Genomic DNA, 22112 nt, shown 5'->3' with positions numbered 1-22112 from the left:
AAAGATTAACATGCACACAACTTGTCACACTAAATGGAGTTCCCCAGACACTTCAATTTTAACACACTGGATTAGATAAAACAATAAAACAAGTTGATAAACTACAAAGAGATTACTTGTACTCGTTTACAATCTAAGAGGCATAAAAGTCAGAAATGGTTACAAGAAAAATAAAGACAACTTTCCGAAAACCTGACTTAAACTGTATCAGAATTCAAGCAAAATTTCTCACTACATGCTTTGAGCAGTCTTACTAACCAAATCCTGTGGGTCAGGAACTCTTCTCCCAGAGTCAAACAAATGCTTCCTTACCACTACAGGTGCAGCGAAAGCAATTGGCTGGGGAGGTGGGATGTCCCTTAGGGTATTTGTCATTCCCTTATTACAGTTTCAGTCCGCTTCTTGAAAAACATTTCTAGCTGGGCACCAGTAGACAAAAAGTCTATGTGGAAAGATGTTCCCAGCTGCTTTTTTCTCAACTGTTTGAGCTTCCTTTGTTTTCCTTCCTGCTTGATTACTCTGTTCACTGCTTGATTACTCTGTTCACTGCTTAAATGCAAATTAAGGCAAGCCCACATTCCTTTGTTTAGGACAGATCTGTTTGCTAACCTCAGTTTGAGCAAGGCCGTGGTGTTTGGAAGATGTATTATCATTCTCATTCAGGCAAATCTTGTACATTGCCACACAGTTTTAATCAGGACAATACTGACCAGCAAATTATGAGTTTTCGAATGATATCCTACAAGGCATGCCTTGTACAAAGATTATTACAACAGTGTGTAGACTGTGAATACAGGGGTCACAGCAGCTCATTGATTTCAAGGTTTCCATAATCACTGTGTAAGACCTGGTCAGTTTGGACCCTCACTAATCCTCCCCCATCCTCACCTCTACATACATATCTATATTTTCAGGAACTCTGAAAGGCAATTGGCTGTAGTCTGGGCTACACAATATGCCTAGACCTTGTAAAAACATGTGTAAACGTATGAGAGAGAGTTGTTAATTTTAAAAAATACATTTGTTTGTGCAAATTAATAGACTAGTTCGGTGTTGTGAAAACAGAAAAAAACTGATTATATCCTGTTTTAGATAACAGTGTTTCACAGTAATTAAGAAAACATTTCCACATTAAAAGCATTAAAAATACTAACTGAAAGAAAAGCAATAGCCTTTTCTGTCACACCCCTACCCTCCAGTTGTCTTTGAGGTTACAGGAATTCCTAGCTAATAGCACAGAAAGCATCACAGAGTCATACATACATACATACATTGACTGAAAGGAAAATGAACATAATCCTGAGAGAAAAGAGAGGAGCAAGAAGTGAGGTTTATAAAATGTAGCTTCACATTTTATTTATTTAAATAAAGTTTACTATTTTACTTATGCTTCTAAGAACATACCTCGGGCCCCACCAAATTTCCCAGGCATGAAAAATGTGTCACAGAATGTGAAATAAGCCCTTCCCTGTGAAATCCAATGTCCCCGTGATCCTAGGAGCACTCCAGCAAAGGGGGCTCCTAGCTCTGGCTGTGCTGGGGAGGGACAGGACTTGCTCTTTCCCTGAAACGCTGCTCTTGGGTATCTCTCCTGGCCTCAGATAGCTCTGCAACACCCTCCTTCCCACTCTGTTCAGTTCTGAAGGCAGCATAGACATGAGGGTGGCAATTCCACGACCCCCTACAACAGGTTTGCGACACACTCTCCCACAAACCCCTTTTGAGTCAGGACCCCCATGGTTACATCACCGAAATTTCACATTTAAAATATCTGAAAATGTGAAATATATCAAATTTCAAATCCTATGGCTGTGAAATTGACCATAATGGACTGTGAATTTGGTAGGGCCCTAAATATAAATTTTTAATAAGAACTTAAGACACTGAGTACCTCTGCCATTCATTCCAGCATCTGCAATCTAAAGATCATTCTGGAGACATTGGAGAGACAAGGTGGATGACAAAATATCTTTATTGGACCAACTTCTGGTGGCAAGAGAGACAAGCTTTTGAGCTTACACAGACCTGAAGAAGAACTCTGTGTAAGCTCAAAAGCTTGTCTCTCTCGCCACCAGAAGTTGGTCCAATAAAAAAATATTGCCTCACCAACCTTGCCTCTCTAATATCCTGGGATCAACACGACTACAAACACTGCATAAAATTCTAAGGACATGACATACAAAGCAAAGATTTCAACTACTAAAGAACATGTTTATAACTAACTCAATTCAGTATTATTGCAACAACTCTAAATTACACTAGTGGTTAATTTTCCCTCCCTCAATACCCTATTAAGTCTCTGTCTTCATAGAATCACAGAAGAGAGAGACGGTCTCCTCAGCAATGAAGGCCTGTTTACCACTATACATTTTCTTAGCGACTTAAATCAAGTTTGGTTTTCAGATGTCCCACTGAACTTCCATCACTTCCCCAGGAAGACTACTCCATACGATTAAACATCTAATTTTCCTGATATTCAACTTACATTTTCTTTCTATTTTCATCCCATTACTCCTAGTTATAGCTTCCCTTCACCTCCATTGTTGGAGTTATAAAGTCAGTCTTAAAATTACTCCGCCACTGCCTTCGGTGGTTGTGATGGGATCCCCAGGGTACAATCTGGAACTGGGGTACCGCTGTGTCCCCTTAACTCTCCAGCTTGGGCTGTCTCTCACAATGCTTTGCTAGGGACAAGTAGCAAACCTCTCTGGGCACTGTTATCACTTAGTACAACAGCAAATGGAGCCCCACACCAAGCTAAATTGCATGAGCCACTCACGAATCTCACAGAGAAAGGCACCAGCAAATCTCCCATGTCCCCAGCCTCAGACCCTGGAATATGCCATCTTGCACTGCTCCAGACCCTTTCTTCAGCAATGCAAGTTTATTAATTGGTTCACCACTTTGTCAAAGGAAAGTGGACATGCACCAGCCTTTGTAACTTGAGCAGATTTCCCAAACACTTCAGACAATCTCACCAGTAACAATAAAACATTAAAATAAGTTTACTGATTACAGAAAGATAGATTTTAAGTGATTGTAGTGGTAGGCACAAAAGGTCAGAGATAGTTCCCGAAGAAAATAAAAGGTAAGTATGCAGTGTAAATCCTGAACCTTATTAGATTAATCAGTATTTGGATGAAGCAGTTTCTCTCACCCCATGGGAAGTTGCAGGTAGGTTACTATCCTTAATACATGGGCTTTCCCTTCAAGCCTGGGACCAGTCTCCTCAGTTCAAGTCTTTTTCTTCCCAGCATTCTTATTGCTTCCAGCATAGGAGGGGGAGGAGAAAGGTAAAGGTACGATGCCACTGTCCCTTACTTTATACTCTTAGTCCATGTCCCTGGACAAAAACTAGTCTTGCCATGCCTGATGGGCCTTGCTGAGTCACAGGGTTGAGCAATCCCTATTGTGTGGTGCTTCTCTTACAAAATTGTACATCCCTTGTTTACAGCTCCCCTGCTGATTAATGGTCATCTAACATCCACCTGGGGGTGGATTACCTCCTTTGTTGTCACTGAGAACTAGCAGAGAACAACTCGAAAATTGACAACATATTTCAATAACAACCATACATATTTTGACAGAACAATGGGTTTCAGCAGATCGTGGTCTTTCATATGATATCTTACGTGGCATGCTTTGTATGAAATATCACAGCCAAATCTGAACAATGAATATGGGGATTATAGGGTGCTACTTGGAGGTACGGTGTGTCACAGTGGTCACTTGCAAACTATCACAATACTCAGCCCCTTAATCACTCAAACTTCCTCTTTAGATTTTTTTTTAAGTCTCTTCTTATAAGAGAATTAAAATAGATGGCAATTAAATTAGATCTGTATTTGACTCTCCCACCTCTCTCATCAAGCCAATGATGAAACTAAGTATAGTAGTTTATTTTGGAAAGACACTATTTCAAACATTAAGAGTGCTGATTACTTCTGAACACAGACTCCTTCATATGTGGATGCACCCAAGGATCTATATGTGCAGCTTTTCTTGTGTACTGTGCCCACTAGTTCCCCAAAATAACAGAATGTGACCTAACAGCGGGCTAGACGTTCTTTTGACACTAGCCTTAACAGCTCCAAATACCATGACTAGTAAGGGCAGGCCTAGGATAGATTAAAGCAATGCAGCTGACGATGTGCTTTGTCAGTCTGATTTTTCAGAGAATGTGACCAATGAATGGAGGAGGGAAAAAGCATATAGCAGAGAAGGTCTCTATGAAGTGCAGAATCATGGAAGCTTGCTACTGTTTACCATCGTGAACAGATCCATTAATGAGGTACTCCAGTGAGTGCAAACTTACTGAGATAGTTCCAAGTTTAAAAGACCATTTCCCAGGTGAAGTTTCTAGCGGCTCAGCCAAACCAACTAAATGTGGCAAGATTTTACAAGATTTACCATCCTGATGGCCAGTAAATGCTACTCTGCCCAAGCCAGCGGAACAGCAGAAAACTGGTCTGCCAAAAGCTGCTTCCAGCACTATCTTGCTTGTTCATATACAATAGGTCAGGTGTAGTCAATTATTTTTTGTCAAAGTCCAGATTTCTTGGTCAATGTATTATAGTCAAGGTCCAAACTCCAGAGAAAATAATAAAGTAAATCTCAACTGTAAATCTACCTTATAGTAGTTTTTTGTCTCAGAATTAGAAAGGTAGAAGCCTCTCCATAGCTAAGATGCCAATCAGGATCTCATCACAAGACTGATTTTGCCCCAGTCCATTTTGTAACTTAAAATTTGATTAAGCATTTGAGTTAAAAGTCTTTACATAAATGGATAACAACTACTTTAAACAAAAATTTGCAATGTATTTTTGGGCCCTTCTTTCTGCTCAATGTAATCATATTACATCACAAAATCTAAGTACTGGCAGATTTTGACACTGAGACCTGCATCTGCATGGGCTGAAGGCAGGAATAATATGATGTTTGAAGAAAATTATCCAAAATAGGAGAACAGAAACAAAACAAAAAAGAATCTGGGAAAACTCCTCCTCCATTCCCCATAAAAATTGGTCCTTGGGTATAAAAGTGCGCACAGGCTCATTTTCCAAATGGAGAAACAGAGGTTAAATGACTTGCCACTGTCTGTGACAAAGCTAGCAAAGGAATCCTGATCTCAGATGTGGCAGATCCATGCCTTCATCTCTACACCATCATAATACATAACAGCCAAATTTATGCTGCAAGAAATTGAAGTCCAAGACCTCCATACTAGCATTCTCTGAAATGATTCCAGTTCCACACACAGGGTCAGTTAGACAGGCAGAACTGCAATGTGCGGATGAGACAATGGTGTTCGGAGAAGGGATTTAGATTTATCAGGAACCGGGAAACCTTTTGGGAAAGGAGGAGTCTAGATACAATGGATAGGCTCCATCTAAACCAAAACAGAACTAGACTGCTGGCATGTACAATTAAAAAGGTCATAGCAGAGTTTTTAAACTAAGGGCTGGGGGAAAGCCGACAGGTCTCTGTCCAAACCATGTGCTCCTCTGTACCTTAAAGGGGATACTCTATATCCTAGTAAGGAAGACAGGATAGAAGTTGATAAAGTACAAGTAGGAAATAAAGAAAAATAGTCAAACAAAAACAAACAAAAAATTCCCATTCAATTACATCACATGAAGGCAGACAACTAAATAGTGACATTTTAGAAGTGCTTGTATACAAATGCTGGAAGTTTACGTATTAAAATGAGCAAACTCCAGTTCCTGGTATTAAAGAGGATATTGATAAAACAGGCATCACAGAAACTTGGTGGAACGATGATAAACTATCAATGTGACACGGTATTACCAAGATGCCAAATATATACGAATGACAGTATAGGTTGCCCTGGTTGGCGATTGGCACTATATGTGAAAGAAACCATACAGTCAAATAAAGTAAAAATCTTAAATGAATCGAACTGTACACAGAACCTCTATGGACAGGGATTCTATGCTCGAAAATTATCAGCATAGCGGTTGGAATATACTACCAACCATCTGACCAGGATGGCATCGGTAACTGAAATGCCCTGGGAGATTAAAAAAGCTACAAAACCAGAAAACCCAATAATAATGGGGGATTTCAACTATCCCCATTCTGACTGGGTACCTGTCACCTCAGGATGGGATGCAGAGATAAAATTTCTAGACACCACTTATGATTGCTTCTTGGAGCAGCCAGTCCAGGAATCCACAAGGGGAGATGCAATTCTTGATTTAGTCCTAAGCAAAGCACAGGATTTGGTCCAATAGGTGAAAATAGCTGAACCGCTTGGAAATAGTGACCATAATGTAATTAAATGTAACCTCCATGTAGGGGGAAAAATGCCAAAAGAAGCCCACTACAGTAGCATTTAACTTAAGAAAAAGGAAACTACACAAACGAGGAAGCTAGTTAAACAGAAATTAAAAGGAACAGTCAAAAGGATGAAATGATTGCACGCTGCATGAAAACTATTTAAAATCATCATAAATAGAGGCTCAAACTAAATATATACCCCAAATAAAAGTAAGAGGACCAACAAAATGCCACCACAGCTAAACAGCAAAGTAAGAGAGGAGGTTACAGGGAAAAAGGCATCCTTTGAAAACTGAAGGTCAAATCCTACTGAGGAAAATAGAAAGGAGTATAAACCCCAGCAAGTCAAGTATAATTAGGCAGGCTAAAAAAGAATTTGAAGACCAGTTTGGGAGGGGGGAAGTAACTATCCACAATGACTCCAAGACCTCTTTCTTGAGTGGTAACAGCTAATTTAGACTATCATTTTAGATGTAGAGTTGGGATTATGTTTTCCAGCGTGCATTACTTTGCATTCATCAATACTGAATTTCATCTGCCATTTTGTTGCCCAGTCATCCAGTTTTGAGAGATCCCGTTGTAGCTCTTTGCAGTCTGCCTGGGACTTAACTATCTTGAGTAGTTTTATATCATCTGCAAATTTTGCCTCCTCACCATTTGCCACTTTTTCCATATCATTTATGAATATGTTGAATAGGACTGGTCCCAGTACAGACGCCTGGGAGACACCACTAATTACCTCTCCCCATTCTGAGTACTGACCATTTATTCCTACCCTTTGTTTCCTATCTTTTAACCAGTTACTAATCCATGAGAGGACCTTCCCTCTTATCCCAGAACAGCTTACTTTGCTTTAAGAGTCTTTGATGAGGGACCTTGTGAAAGGCTTTCAGAAAAGTCCAAGTAAATTATGCCAAATGACTCACCCTTGTTCAAATCTTGTTGACTCTCTCAAAGAATTCTAATAAATTGGTGAGGCATGATTTCTCTTCACAAAAGCCTTGTTGATTCTTCCCCAACATATCATGTTCATCTGTGTCTGATAATTCTGTTCTTTACCATAGTTTCATCCAATATGCCTGGTACTGAAGTTAGGCTTTCTGGCCTCCAATTGCCAGGATTGTCTCTGGAGCCTTTTTAAAAAGTTAGCTTTACATTACTTTGATTACATTGCATCAATTTTAAAAAGGGCTCTAGAGGTGATCCTGGCAACTGACTTCAGTACTGGGCAAACTGGTTGAAACTATAGTAAAGAACAACATGGTTTTTGTAAAGTGAAATCATACCTCACCAATCTACTAGAATTCTTTGAGGGGATCAACAAGCATGTGGACAAGGGGGATGCAGTGAATATGGTTGTGACATTGTATACCCTGGAGGAGTGTCCTGGTATCCCAAAATTCTTCATTTTTATATAATCGTGACCTTACATATAAAGCATGCTATGTAAGGTATCGGGGGAAAGGCTATGATCTGCTGAAGGTAATTTCTCTATCCATATATGTATATCATCAATGCATATGAAGTTATGAGAATTGTGCTGTATGGTTGTCACTAAAACCTGCTGTTAAGTTGGGGACTCAGCCAGATATTAGCTCCCCAGAGGCAACAGCCAGGAAAGTAACCAACACCCAGGCGGGGTATCAATGAACCCATCAATGACCATTGTCCAGCAAGGGAGCTGCAATGCAATGACTCACCTCCATGAGGCTACACCAGGGGAATTGCTCAACCTTGCCTGGAGACTCAGCAATGCCCCCTCAGACATGTCTGGACTTGTGTAGGCGCCAACTCCATGGGTGCTCCGGAGCTGGAGCACCCACGGGGAAAAAGTGTGTGCTCTTCACACAACAGCAGCCAGCTCCCCCGCTCCCCCTGCGCCCCACCTCCTCCTCTGAGTGTGTGCATCCCCGCTCCTCTGCCTACCTCCCAGCACTTCCCGCGCTGCTGTTTGGCGACATGCTGGGAGGGAGGGGGAATCCAGCACGCTTAGGGGAGGAGATGGGGAAGGAGTTGGAATGGGGCAGGGAGCGGCGGAAACTTTGGGGAAGAGGTTGGAATAGGGGCGGAACATGGGCGGGAGGGAGCAGGGAAGGGGTGGAGTCGAGTCAGGGTGGGGCCGGGGACAGAGAAGGGTCGAGCACCCAGCAGCAGGAGCAGAAATCAGCGCCTATGGGTGTATGTCCACTTTTCATTGCTGAATTAATAAATCTGCATTGCTCGTCTTGAGCAGTGCTAGGTGGTATATTCCTGAGTGCTAGGAGGCTTTAGCTCTGGTGCATTTTGCTGTGTGATTCATGAGTGGCTCTGGGAGCATTCATGCAATATAGCTGGGTGTGGGGCTCCACATGTGGTTGTGCTGAGTGATCACAGCGCCCGGAGGGGTTTATTGCTGGTCACAATTAAGGCATTTTGAGAGAGAGCCCAGGCTGGAGAGAGTTCAGGGGGCACAGTGGTCCCACGGTCCCAAGCTGCACCCCGGGGGAATCCCGTCACAATAGTGTACTAAGAGTTTCAGAAAGCCTTTGACAAGGTCCCTCACCAAAGGCTCTTAAGCAAAGTATGTAGCCATGGGATAAGCGGGAAGGTGCTCTCATGGATCAGTAACTGGTTAAAAGAAGAAGCAAAGGACAGGAAAAAATGGTCAATTTTCACAGTGGAGAGTGGTAAATAGTGATGTCCCCCAAGGATCTATATTAAGACTAGTGCTGTTCAACATATTCATAAGTTATTTGAGAGAGGAAGTGAAGAGTGAAATGGCAAAATTGGCAGACAATACTAAATTACTCAAGATACATAAGTTCAAAGCTGACTGCAAAGAGTTACAAAAAGATTCCACCAAACAGGGGAATGAACAGCAAAACAGCAGGTGAAATTCAATGCATTAGAAAATGTAATCACTATACATACAAAATGATGGGGTCTAAATTAACTGTTCCACTCAAAAGAGATCTTGGAGCCAACATGGACAGTTCTCTGAAAATATCCACTCAGTGTGCAGCAGCAGTCAAAAAAGCTAACAAAATGTTGGAAAGCATTAGGAAACAGACAATAAGATAGAAAATATAATGACACTACACAAATCCATAGTACACCCACACCTGGAATACTGCATTCATCTAAAAAAAGATATATTAGACTTGGAAAAGGTGCAGAGAAGGGCAATAAAAATGACTATGGAATAGCTGGGTATGGAACAGCTTCCATAGGAGGAGAGATTAAAAGGACTGGGATTGTTCATCTTAGAAAAAGACATGACGGGGGGGGAGGAGTGGCGATATACAAATCACAAATGATGTGGAATAAGCGAACAGAAGTGTTATTTACCCCTTTACATAAACACAAGAATTAAGTATCACCCAATGAAATTAATAGGCAGCAGGTTTAAAACAAACATAAGGAAGTACTTTTTCACACAATGCACAGTCAACCTGTGGAACTCATTGCCAGGGGATGTTGTGAAGGCCAAAAAAGTGTAACAGGGTTCAAAAAAAAAACAACAACAACAAAAAAAACAAAGAGTTAAATAAGTTACCAGAGGATAGGTCCATCAATGGTTATTAGCCAAGATGATCAGGGATGCAACCCCCACACTCTGGGTGTTCCTAAGCCTCTGATTGCCAGAATCTAGGACTGGATGACAGGGATGAATCATTCAACTTGCCCTGTTCTGTTCACTGCCTCTGAAGTATCTGGCACTGGCCACTGAGAGAAGACAAGATACTGGGCTAGATGGACCAGTGGTCCAGCCCAGTAAGGCAATTCTTATACAAAATGCTTCGAACCCTCTACTTCAATAGGCCAACTGTCAAATTTGGTTAATAATGTTGAGGACACCTCTGGAAAAAAAATCTTTGAAATCTACAGATGAAAAAGTAGTAAGTATTTTTAACCACACCTTTCATGTGTGACAAATATGGCACAGAGGTTCAGTGACTTGACCTGTGGCCTAGAGAACTGGGCATTAATTGATAAACACAAAAGTTGGAGGTCTAGTCTTGATTCTGCTACTTTGCCAAATATTCTTTACACTTTTTACCAATATTTAGTTACAGTGAGCTCACTGAGCACACATGCATGACAATGCAGGTAGACAGGGAACGTGCCTCTAAACGTCAGGTGCATCTCGCATGAAACAGGACTCTGCAGAAGCCATTTTTAACCTACATTCATGCCTAAAATGTAACTGATAACCACTGTATAGCATTTCATATTTTTAAAACTGTTGTCACTTACCTACTTAAAAAGATATAGCAAAAGATGTACAGAAAAAAATACTGGGAAATTCAAGAAACAAAAACTTTGCTTTAAATATCAATTAAAATTACTAAGTGACAAAAAGGTACTTAACACATCACTTACCAGAGCTAAGCATATAAGCAAGCACTACCCACATAACATACACTGTCACCAACTATAAAGAAATGCATGTTTACAACAAATGCCTTGAATCTGACTCTACATAAATATTATTGTAAAAATAAAAATGTCCTTTTCAGAAGCATTGTGTGCTGTATGTGGAGATTAGTAAACTCTGAGGGTCAAGACCTTATCTTCCTATATATTTGTACAGCTATCAAAATGGCACCCTGTACCCGACTAGAGCAATATAAATTAGTAACCCTAATATTATAAGTATTTTAATAGGAAAAAGTGTATAGCATTACTTTCAAGAAACAGTAGTAATGGAATACTTGACTTCAAAATTCTTATTTTCAATTGATAAATAAAGTAACTGATTATTTCCCACTAAATATTATCCCTTAAGGAAAACAATGCATTAAAAAGCCACATGACGATCAATAGATCAGAACTAAGGTTGCTTTGTGAAAAAATATGTATTTCTTTAAACTCGAAAAGAATACAGCACTTATGTAGACAATGAGAGATTTGTGTTATCCTTCACCAGTCATCTCCTTTTTAAAAAGTGTTTGAGGGCTACTCTACACTGGCAATGCTAAAGTGCTGGCACGGCAGCACTTTAACGTGGCTTGTTAGTGCTGGCTCCCAGCGCTCTAAAAAAACAAAAACAAAACAAAAAAACTCTCCACAAGAGGCGCAGCTCCCAGCACTGGTGCACGGTTTACACTGGCGCTTTACAGTGCTGAAACTTGCTGCGCTCAGGGGGGGGTGTTTTTTCACACCCCTGAGCGAGAAAGTTGCAGCGCTGTAAAGTGCCAGTGTAGACAAGCCTTAAGTTTTATAAAATGATGTGATAGGCAGCTACACATTCTCACTTAGCCCTGGTCTACACTAGGATTTTAGGTCGAATTTAGCAGCGTTAAATCGATGTAAACCTGCACCCATCCACACGATGAAGCCCTTTTTTTCGACTTAAAGGGCTCTTAAAATCGATTTCCTTACTCCACCCTTGACAAGTGGATTAGCGCTTAAAATCGGCCTTGCCGGGTCGAATTTGGGGTACTATGGACACAATTTGAAGGTATTGGCCTCCAGGAGCTATCCCAGAGTGCTCCATTGTGACCTCTCTGGATAGCGCTTTCAACTCAGATGCACTGGCCAGATAGACAGGAAAAGAACCGTGAACTTTTGAATCATTTCCTGTTTGGCCAGCGTGGCAAGCTGCAGGTGACCATGCAGAGCTCATCAGCACAGGTGACCATGATGGAGTTCCAGAATCGCAAAAGAGCTCCAGCATGGACTGAACAGGAGGTACGGGATCTGATCGCTGTATGGGGAGAGGAATCCGTGCTATCAGAACTCCGTTCCAGTTTTCGAAATGCCAAAACCTTTGTCAAAATCTCCCAGGGCATGAAGGACGGAGGCCATAACAGGGACCCGAAGCAGTGCCGCGTGAAACTGAAGGAGCTGAGGCAAGCCTACCAGAAAACCAGAGAGGCGAACGGCCGCTCCGGGTCAGAGCCCCAAACATGCCGCTTCTATGATGAGCTGCATGCCATTTTAGGGGGTTCAGCCACCACTACCCCAGCCGTGTTGTTTGACTCCTTCAATGGAGATGAAGGCAACACGGAAGCAGGTTTTGGGGATGAAGAAGATGAAGATGATGAGGTTGTAGATAGCTCACAGCAAGCAAGCGGAGAAACCGGTTTTCCCGACAGCCAGGAACTGTTTCTCACCCTGGACCTGGAGCCAGTACCCCCCGAACCCACCCAAGGCTGCCTCCTGGACCCGGCAGGCAGAGGAGAGACCTCCGGTGAGTGTACCTTTTAAAATACTATACATGGTTTAAAAAGCAAGCATGTGAAAGGATTAATTTGCCCTGGCATTTGCGGCTCTCCTGGATGTACTCCCAAAGCCTTTGCAAAAGGTTTCTGGGGAGGGCAGCCTTATTCCATCCACCATGGTAGGACACTTTACCACTCCAGGCCAGTAACACGTACTCGGGAATCATTGTACAACAAAGCATTGCAGTGTATGTTTGCTGGCATTCAAACAACATCCGTTCTTTATCGCTCTGTGTTATCCTCAGGAGAGTGAGATATCATTCATGGTCACCTGGTTGAAATAGGGTGCTTTTCTTCAGGGGACACTCAGAGGTGCCCATTCCTGCTGAGCTGATTGCCTGCGGCTGAACAGAAATGTTCCCCGCTGTTAGCCACGGGGAGGGGGGAGAGATGAGGGGGTAGCCACGCAGTGCGGGGAGGCAAAATGTGACCGTGTAACGAAAGCACATGTGCTATGTATGTAATGTTAACAGCAAGGTTTACCCTGAAAGAGTGTAGCCACTGTTTTATAAAATGTGTCTTTTTAAATACCACTGTCCCTTTTTTTTCCTCCACCAGCTGTATGTGTTTCAATGATCACAGGATCTTCTCCTTCCCAGAGGCTAGTGAAAACTAGAAAGAAAAAAAAAAAAAAACACACTCGTGATGAAATGTTCTCTGAGCTCATGCTGTCCTCCCACACTGACAGAGCACAGACGAACGCGTGGAGGCAAATAATGTAAGAGTGCAGGAAAGCACAAAATGACCAGGAGGAGAGGTGGCGGGCTGAAGAGAGTAAGTGGCAGGCTGAAGACAGGGCTGAAGCTCAAATGTGGCGGCAGCATGATGAGAGGAGGCAGGATTCAATGCTGAGGCTGCTGGAGGACCAAACCAGTATGCTCCAGTGTATGGTTGAGCTGCAGCAAAGGCAGCTGGAGCACAGACTGCCACTACAGCCCCTGTGTAACCAACCGCCCTCCTCCCCAAGTTCCATAGCCTCCACACCCAGACGCCCAAGAACGCGGTGGGGGGGCCAGTGGCCAACCAGCCACTCCGCCACAGAGGATTGCCCAAAAAACAGAAGGCTGGCATTCAATAAATTTTAAAGTTGTAAACTTTTAAAGTGCTGTGTGGCAATTTCCTTCCCTCCTCCACCACCCCTCCTGGGCTACCTTGGTAGTCATCCCCCTATTTGTGTGATGAATGAATAAAGAATGCATGAATGTGAAGCAACAATGACTTTATTGCCTCTGCAAGCAATGATCGAAGGGAGGAGGGGAGGGTGGTTAGCTTTCAGGGAAGTAGAGTGAACCAAGGGGCGGGGGTTTCATCAAAGAGAAACAAACAGAACTTTCACACCGTAGCCTGGCCAGTCATGAAACTGGTTTTCAAAGCTTCTCTGATGTGTACCGTGCCCTCCTGTGCTCTAACCACCCTGGTGTCTGGCTGCGCATAACCAGCAGCCAGGCGATTTGCCTCAACCTCCCACCCCGCCAAAAATATCTTCCCCCTTACTCTCACAGATATTGTGGAGCGCACAGCAAGCAGTAATAACAGTGGGAATATTGGTTTTGCTGAGGTCTAAGCAAGTCAGTAAAATGCGCCAGCGCGCCTTTAAACGTCCAAATGCACATTCTACCACTATTCTGCACTTGCTCAGCCTGTAGTTGAACAGCTCCTGACTACTGTCCAGGCTGCCTGTGTACGGCTTCATGAGCCATGGCATTAAGCGGTAGGCTGGGTCCCCAAGGATAACTATAGGCTTTTCAACATCCCCAACAGTTATTTTCTGGTCTGGGAATAAAGTCCCTTCCTGCAGCTTTTGAAACAGACCAGAGTTCCTGAAGATGCGAGAGTCATGTACCTTTCCCGGCCATCCCATGTTGATGTTGGTGAAACGTCCCTTGTGATCCACCAGAGCTTGCAGCACTACTGAAAAGTACCCCTTGCGGTTTCTGTACTCGCGGGCTTGGTGCTCCGGTGCCAAGATAGGGATATGGGTTCCGTCTATGGCCCCACCACAGTTAGGGAATCCCATTGCAGCAAAGCCATCCACTATGACCTGCACATTTCCCAGGGTCACTACCCTTGATATCAGCAGATCTTTGATTGCGTGGGCTACTTGCATCACAGCAGCCCCCACAGTAGATTTGCCCACTCCAAATTGATTCCCGACTGACCGGTAGCTGTCTGGCGTTGCAAGCTTCCACAAGGCTATCGCCACTCGCTTCTCAACAGTGAGGGCTGCTCTCATCTTGGTATTCATGCTCTTCAGGGCAGGGGAAAGCAAGTCACAAAGTTCCATGAAAGTGCCCTTACGCATGCAAAAGTTTCGCAGCCACTGGGAATCGTCCCAGACCTGCAACACTATGCGGTCCCACCAGTCTGTGCTTGTTTCCCGAGCCCAGAATCGGCGTTCCACAGCACGAACCTGCCCCATTAGCACCATGATGCATGCATTGGCAGGGCCCATGGTTTCAGAGAAATCTGTGTCCATGTCCTGATCACTCACATGACCGTGCTGACGTTGCCTCCTCGCCCGGTATCGCTCTGCCAGGTTCTGGTGCTGCATATACTGCTGGATAATGCATGTGGTGTTTAATGTGCTCCTAATTGCCAAAGTGAGCTGAGCGGCCTCCATGCTTGCCTTGGTATGGTGTCCGCACAGAAAAAAGGCGCGGAACGATTGTCTGCCGTTGCTTTGACAGAGGGAGGGGTGACTGACGACATGGCTTACAGGGAATTAAAATCAACAAAGGGGGTGGCTTCACATCAATGAGTATTTCAGGCAGGACTTCATGGAGGGTTTCAATAAGAAATGGTGCACCTAAGTTATTGTTCTTATTGAAACAAGCAGGTTGGTCTGGCCTCCGATTGATACGTGGCTAGATTTACCTCGCTGCACCTTCTCTGTGAGTGACTGCAGTGTGACCTAGAGGAATGAGTCCCCTAGACTGGGGGGGGGGGGGAAGCAAATGAGTACAAAACAAATCTGGTCTATTTCTTGTTTTGATACACTCCATCTGTCTTTTACATCTTTGGCTGGCAGCAGACAGTGCAGAAGGACTGCAAGCCATCCACATCTCATGGCTGCTCGGCAGAAGATGGTGCAGTAGGACTGCTAGCAATCCGTGTCACCTGCCTGCTCACCATAAGATGGTTCAATAGGACTGACTGCAGGACTAAAGAGAATGATCTGGTCAAGTCACTCCAAATTTAGTCCCTGCGCCCATGTCTGCCCAGGCGCTCCTGATCGACCTCACAGAGGCGACCAGGAGCACCTCGGACATGACTATGATGGCTACCAGTCCTACTGTACCTTCTGCTGCCACAAGGCAATGGGTTGATGCTGCTGTGTAGCAATGCAGTACCACGTCTGCCAGCACTCAGAAGACATACAGTGATGGTTACCTGAGTGGGCTCCATGCTTGCCAGGGTACGGCGTCTGCACAGGTAACTCAAGAAAAAAGGCGCAAAATGATTGTCTGCTGCTGCTTTCACGGAGGGAGGGAGGGAGGGAGGGAACGGGGGCCTGATGATATGTACCCAGAACCACCCACGACAATGTGTCAGCCCCATCAGGCATTGGGATCTCAACCCAGAATTCCAATGGGCAGCAGAGACTGCGGGAACTGTGGGATAGCTACCAACAGTGCAACACTCCGGAAGTCGACGCTTGCCTCAGTACTGTGGAAGCACTCCACCGAGTTAATGCACTTAAAGCATTTTCTGTGGGGACACACACTCGAATATATAAAAACGATTTCTAAAAAACAACTTCTATAAATTCGACCTAATTTTGTAGTGTAGACATACCCTTAGCAACCTTAGATGGGGTTTGAAGTGAAGTTTATTTTTGGAATACACAGAGTATATAAAGTTTCTACTCTTATGCACTTAACTTTATTACAAACCTACTTTTATGACTAGTTTGGAATTAACTAAACTAGATATAAAATTTAGGCATCTACTACCGTTAAGTCAAAACCCTATCATTTCTGCTCTGAAAGCTTTCTTTGCTGTACTCGTAGACATTACGGAAAGCATCAGTCCGAGAAAGATAGAATATCTTAATCCTCGAGGTTCAGCTTTTTAACAGCTAGCATTACCAAAATCAGGTCAACTTAACATATGTCCAGCTTTGGTTACACCCATCAATTTATTTCAGAGAATTTCATCATTGGCAGCCCTGTTCCAAACCTCATTTTAGCCATCAGCATCCCTGAGAATAGATTATGTCCTTTTGTCTGGGTAAGTGAAGATTGATACTGGCAGAAACTGAACGAGAAATCCAGAACAGAAAGGTTACTTCACGAACAAAACAACAAAAAATAATATATTAAGTGATTAAAACAAAAAGCGTGCAGAACATATAACTACAGTATTTTCTGTGCTATTTCATGTTGATTTTGGCAGTTATTTAGCCTAAAAACAGTTGAACTGGCTAAAGTTAACTAATATTACAACCACAAGAGTTTAGAAAGTTTTTTCAAATATTATGAACGTACTTGTTACCCACTGGGTCATTTGAAAATGATCCAATACATTTTGAGAGACTTAGGCCCTCATTTTTTCTGTATCCTGGAGATATAGTTTAAACTATACTAGACATTTCACTTTAGATGCTAGTAGTCTTGGCCACAAAAAGTATGAAAGTGACTTTTGGAAAATATCAAATAGCAAGATAAAAATCAACTTTTTAATCAGCTGGGGTATTTTTCAGTAGCCTGAATGCCAGAGTAAAATAGCCTGAATGTCAGAGTAGACAAAATAGTCTTAGCTCAATTTCTAGTCAAAAGACACACAAGGGCAACAGAAATTCCTGAAAAATTGCTCTACATGGTGGAGAGGTAGAATTTAGTCAGCTGAAAAGGGCAGTACATGAGCAATCACAATCAATTTCTCTCTCTTTCTAAGTCTGCAAGTGCACCCATGTGTCCACACATGACCGCAAAACACCAAGGATGAAGTATTCCCCCTTTCCAACATATGGTACACAACCAGCATATACTGTCCGAAAACTGTTCAGGCTAACATGTTTTGCGTGGGCAGTTTGTATTTAAACTTGAACACTGCATAAAACCAAAACCACTGATGAGGCAAGCCATCCCAGCCCAAACCACTTAAACAATAATCTGAACACAGTTTAGTACTCATTATAGGTAGACAGATGGACACACACACTGCTCCGATTAAGTCCTACCAGAATCCAGTATCAGGTCACGCATTTCAGTAATGCGAAAGATCCAGTTAAAGGCCTACAATAGATGCCAAGAGCAGCTCTCAAAGCATTCTTGACTTACACAGACATCAAAATTATAATATTTGCTCAGTGAAGCAGCAAGCTTGCCAGAGCACACACTGTTCTCCCCATTAACAAGTCTGCAAGATGCAAAAACTACCCAGAGAAGCATTACCACAGCCATCAAGTAACATGATAACATTCCTAGTGCCCTAAAATGCCAATAGATGTTCTAATAGTCAGAATGCTATAGTTTATTTATGACTTAAATGGGCGAGGAGAGAATAATCATGTTACTAGTACAAAAGCATTGATGGAACGGTCTACCAAACTTCTTCCACTGAAGAAGAGATTAAAAGAAACTACAGTAGAGTCCAATTTTAAATCTGCAGCTTTTTTTGTGAAATGAAATATCAGAACAAAAGGGTCAGTTTAATTAAGTGAAATTAACTAGACTAAGCAAAATAAAGGCTAAATTTAGGAGAAAAAGTCCAGGAGCAGTTTTTCAGTATCTGCAAAAATAAGATAGCTGGTTTAGTAAAAAAGGAAGTGCATCACTCAGATGCCTGAAAGAGAAGGGGTTGGGAAGCGATTAGAGAAACATAAGAGTCACTGTGATCAGGTCAGTTCATATTTAAAAAGGCAGATAACTGACAACTGCTGCTGGGTCACCCCTAGTGAACTCAAAAGAACAGAACAGTGTCAATCCACAAACAAAAATGTCAGAGAGAAGCAAGACAATTTCCAGCATCGTTGAATGGAGATATACAGTACAAGGGCTTGCCTTTGATTCCTGCACGCCAAAGGAGGCAGATGTGCAAGGCTAGAACAGTGCCTTTTGCTGGTTGATGCTGCAAGTTGTTAATCCTTATTAGACATGCCCAAAAGAACACTGCTTTTTTTTATACTGCCCTTCCGGGTGCTGTCATGTAATACAAGCATATAGAGTTTCCACAGAGGAGGATGGCAGCCAAGTTCTTTAAATAGAGTGATGACAAGATTACTAGCTTGCTAATGGTTGTATTCCACAATGTGGAAGTGACAGATATCAAAACAAAAATCCCAAAAGGTATGTCTTTCTACATCAGGGGTGGGCAAACTTCTTGGCCTGAGGGCCACATCTGGGAATAGAAATTGTATGGCAGGCCATGAATGCTCACAAAATTGGTGTTGGTGTGAGGGAGGGGGTAACAGGTTCTGGCTGGGAGTGCAGACTCTGGGGTGGGTCTGGGGCTGCGGGCTCTGGAGTGCAGGAAGGTGCTCCGGGCTGGGATCAAGGGGTTCGGAGGATGGGAGGGGAGATCAGGGCTGGGACAGGAGGTTGGGGTGTGGGAAAAGGCTCAGGGGTGCAGCTCTGCGCAGTGCTTACCTCAAGCGGCTCCCAGAAGCAGAGGCATGTTCCTTCTCCAGTTCCTATGTGGAGGCGTGGCCGGGCAGCTCTGCACACTGCCCCATCCACAGACACCACCCCTGCAGCTCCCATTGGCCATGGTTCCCAGCCTATGGAAGCTGCGGGGGAGACACTTGGGGCAGGATGCAGAGTGGAGCCCCCTGGCTGCCCCTATACGTAGGAACCAGAGAGGGGCCATGCCGCTGTTTCTGGGAGTCACGTAGAGCGGCCCCCGACCCTGGAGAGCTGGAGTAGGGCAAGCCCCACACCCCACTCCCCAGTGGAAGCTCAAGGGCCAGATTAAAATGGCCTGCAGGCCAGTTCTGGCCCACGGGCCGTAGTTTGCCCACCCCTGTTCTACACTGCAAAAAACCTAAACCCACAGCAGCAAGCCTCAGAGCCTGGATCACACTTGACTGACTCAGGCTTGAGTTACAGCACTAAAAATAGCAGTGTAGACATTCCCATTCAGGCTGGAGCCCAGGCACTGAGACCTAGTGAGCAGGGTGGGTCTCAGACCCCAGGCTCCAGCCTGAACGGGAACATCTACGCTGCTATTTTTAGTGCTGTAGCTCAAGCCCAAGTCAATTGACCCAGGCTCTGAGACTCACTGCTGTGGGGAGGTTGTAATTTGTTTTTCCAGTGTAGAAATATCCAGAAGAATCAGTCCACTGGCCCAATGACAGTTCTCTGCAGTGCCACATGAGGAATTCTGGTTCAAATCCTGTTGTTGCTACCTGGGCTGCTATGGGCTAGAATGATGAAGAGGCAACATAATCAACCCTTATCATATGAACTGGCACTTAGGTATGAACAGGCCATCTCCCATTCAACATCAACCTTATAGCTAATCCTTATTTGCACAAAAAGAGTCCCATCTTGTCCTTTGGCTAGAAGGCCAGTGGCTGCGATGAAAAGCCCTTCTGAGTAGGAAAGATGCCTTCTTGACCCTCAGACAGAGGATCTCAGATAAAATTTGGGGGGCTGGTATTTCTGATGGGTTTTTTTGATGCAGTGGGTAAGTGTTCAATCATTCACGGTTGACACTGGCTAGTTAGCTTCTAGCAAAAAAAACCCCTACAGCCCACAATTTGCATATGTTGATATTATAAGCTCCAGTCACATGTACAGTTTTGAGAGATTATATAAAAATAACAGTTTAATACAGTATACAATACAGTAAGACTATACACTGAGCACATTTAAAAGTCTGTATTACCATTTTACCAAGAATTGCCTGAAGGTTGTCTTACAGTAAATATGAAATAACTCATCCTGAAGACTTGGACACTTAGGAGTCAAAAATATAATTAAATTGCAACAATTCTGGAACATCTTTCTGACCTAAAAACAGTTAAATAAGAATCTCTCATTCAATAAGGCAGAACGAATCTATGGGGAGGAGAGGGAAATAGTTTCCTTCTCAGTCTATAAAAGCATACCAATGGCTGCTAGAAAATTCAGAATGTCATGAATGCAAGGATTGGTTACAAGTACAGGTGGTTTTAAGTGAAAAATAAATAGATAGCACCTTGAATTCACAGCAACTTTCATCCTTAAGATTCCTAACATACTTTACAAAACTATACAGCATCACGGATATGCAGTCACATCAGGGATGAAAAGCAGCCAATGATCCGTGCCCACCATATTTCATAGGAGAGGCAGATAGGACTTTTTAAAAAGCACACTCAATCTTACAAAAAACTGCCACTGGATCCTTACTATATACAGAGAGCAGACAAGAACTATGTTTTTTAAAAACAACAAGGAGTCCAGTTTCACCTTAAAGACTAACAGATTTATTTGGGCATAAGCTTTCGTGGGTAAAAAACCCACTTCTTCAGATGCATGGAGTGAAAATTACAGATACAGGCATAAATATATATATTGGCACACGAAGAGAAGGGAGTTACCTTACAAGTGGAGAATCAATGTTGAAGGCCAATTCAGTCAGGAAGTTTGCATCTGAAGAAGTGGGTTTTTTACCCACAAAAGCCCATGACCAAATAAATCTGTTAGTCTTTAAAGTGCCACCAGACTCCTCATTGCTCATGACTGGGGCTCCTATGGGCCTCCACAATACTAAGATAATTTATGTCAAAACCTAAGGCAGATTTTTCTTTTTAAATTAGACTTACTTGTCTGATTGGAAAGTGACTTGACACATAGGGTATAATGTCTACATTGCAATTAAAAACCCAACACTGGCCAAAGCCAGCTGGCTTGGGCCTGGGCTACGGGGCAGTTTAATTGCAATGTAGACTTTGGGTGAGGCTAGAGCCAGGGCTCTAGGACCTTCGAGGCAGGAGGTTCCCCATGCTCGGGCCGCAGCCTGAACCTGAAAATCTAAAGCACAATTAAAACAGACCCTTAGCCAGAGCCCCCACGATCTTACCATGGGTTTTTAACTGCAGTGTAGATTTACCCATAGTCTCACGGGACGTATTCAGGACTATGTCTTAACACTGAATGAAGATTATACATCAAAGATTTAGTAGTTGGATTTTATGTTTGTATTTTGGATAATTTAGAATGAAGGATATAATAATTAGCATGTATTAAATGTACTGATGAATGATTTAACCATATCCTGCCACCCACCCTTTTTGAAAAGCAGAAAGGAATGGCCTAAGGGGCCATTGGTAGAAACGCATCAGGCAGGCTGCCTGTGTCTGAACTGATATTAAGGCAGGAACAGTCCTTTGTTTTAGGATAAGTTTTCATTACAGTATTTGCTATAAGGTCATGTTTTTTATCTACATTGCAAACCAAGTTGTGTAAGATTCTTTTGTAACCCCTTTAGTCACCATACAACCCTTTCTAAAATGTAATCCTGTCTAAGATTCACTGTAAAAATGTTTGGTGTGAGTAAAGGATGTGTGCATGATTAAGGATGAGTGTGAAAGCCACCACAAATGTCCAGATGGTCAAGAAAAAGTGAGAGACAGCAGGAAAATCAGAAAACATCCATTGTATCGGATGCTAAATGAGT

General features: G+C 43.1%; 2 protein-coding genes across 10 annotated transcripts in view; one reads left to right on the top strand and one right to left on the bottom strand.

Annotated features, from left to right (window-relative positions):
• The window catches only part of LPGAT1 (lysophosphatidylglycerol acyltransferase 1), a 133979-nt gene that overhangs the window by 89673 nt on the left and 22194 nt on the right, over nt 1–22112 (bottom strand). The window lies entirely within an intron of this gene.
• LOC140908217 (uncharacterized) lies at nt 11896–13676 on the top strand. The gene is made up of 2 exons (XM_073335171.1): nt 11896–12475; nt 13065–13676. The coding sequence occupies exons 1-2, from the start codon at nt 11896–11898 to the stop codon at nt 13226–13228; spliced, it is 744 nt and encodes a 247-aa protein (XP_073191272.1). The 3' UTR covers nt 13229–13676.

The sequence above is a fragment of the Lepidochelys kempii genome, chromosome 3, assembly GCF_965140265.1.
Source record: "Lepidochelys kempii isolate rLepKem1 chromosome 3, rLepKem1.hap2, whole genome shotgun sequence".
NCBI classification, from domain to species: Eukaryota; Metazoa; Chordata; order Testudines; family Cheloniidae; genus Lepidochelys; species Lepidochelys kempii.
Note: the sequence above shows the minus strand (reverse complement) of the source record. Positions and strands in the feature narration are given on the sequence as shown.

Bases quoted from the DNA above. Each gene is read 5' to 3' on its own strand.
- LOC140908217 (XM_073335171.1), top strand. From the start codon at position 11,896: ATGCAGAGCTCATCAGCACAGGTGACCATGATGGAGTTCCAGAATCGC. The intron at 12,476-13,064 runs GTGAGTGTACCT...TTCCTCCACCAG, and splicing joins AGGCAGAGGAGAGACCTCCG to CTGTATGTGTTTCAATGATC.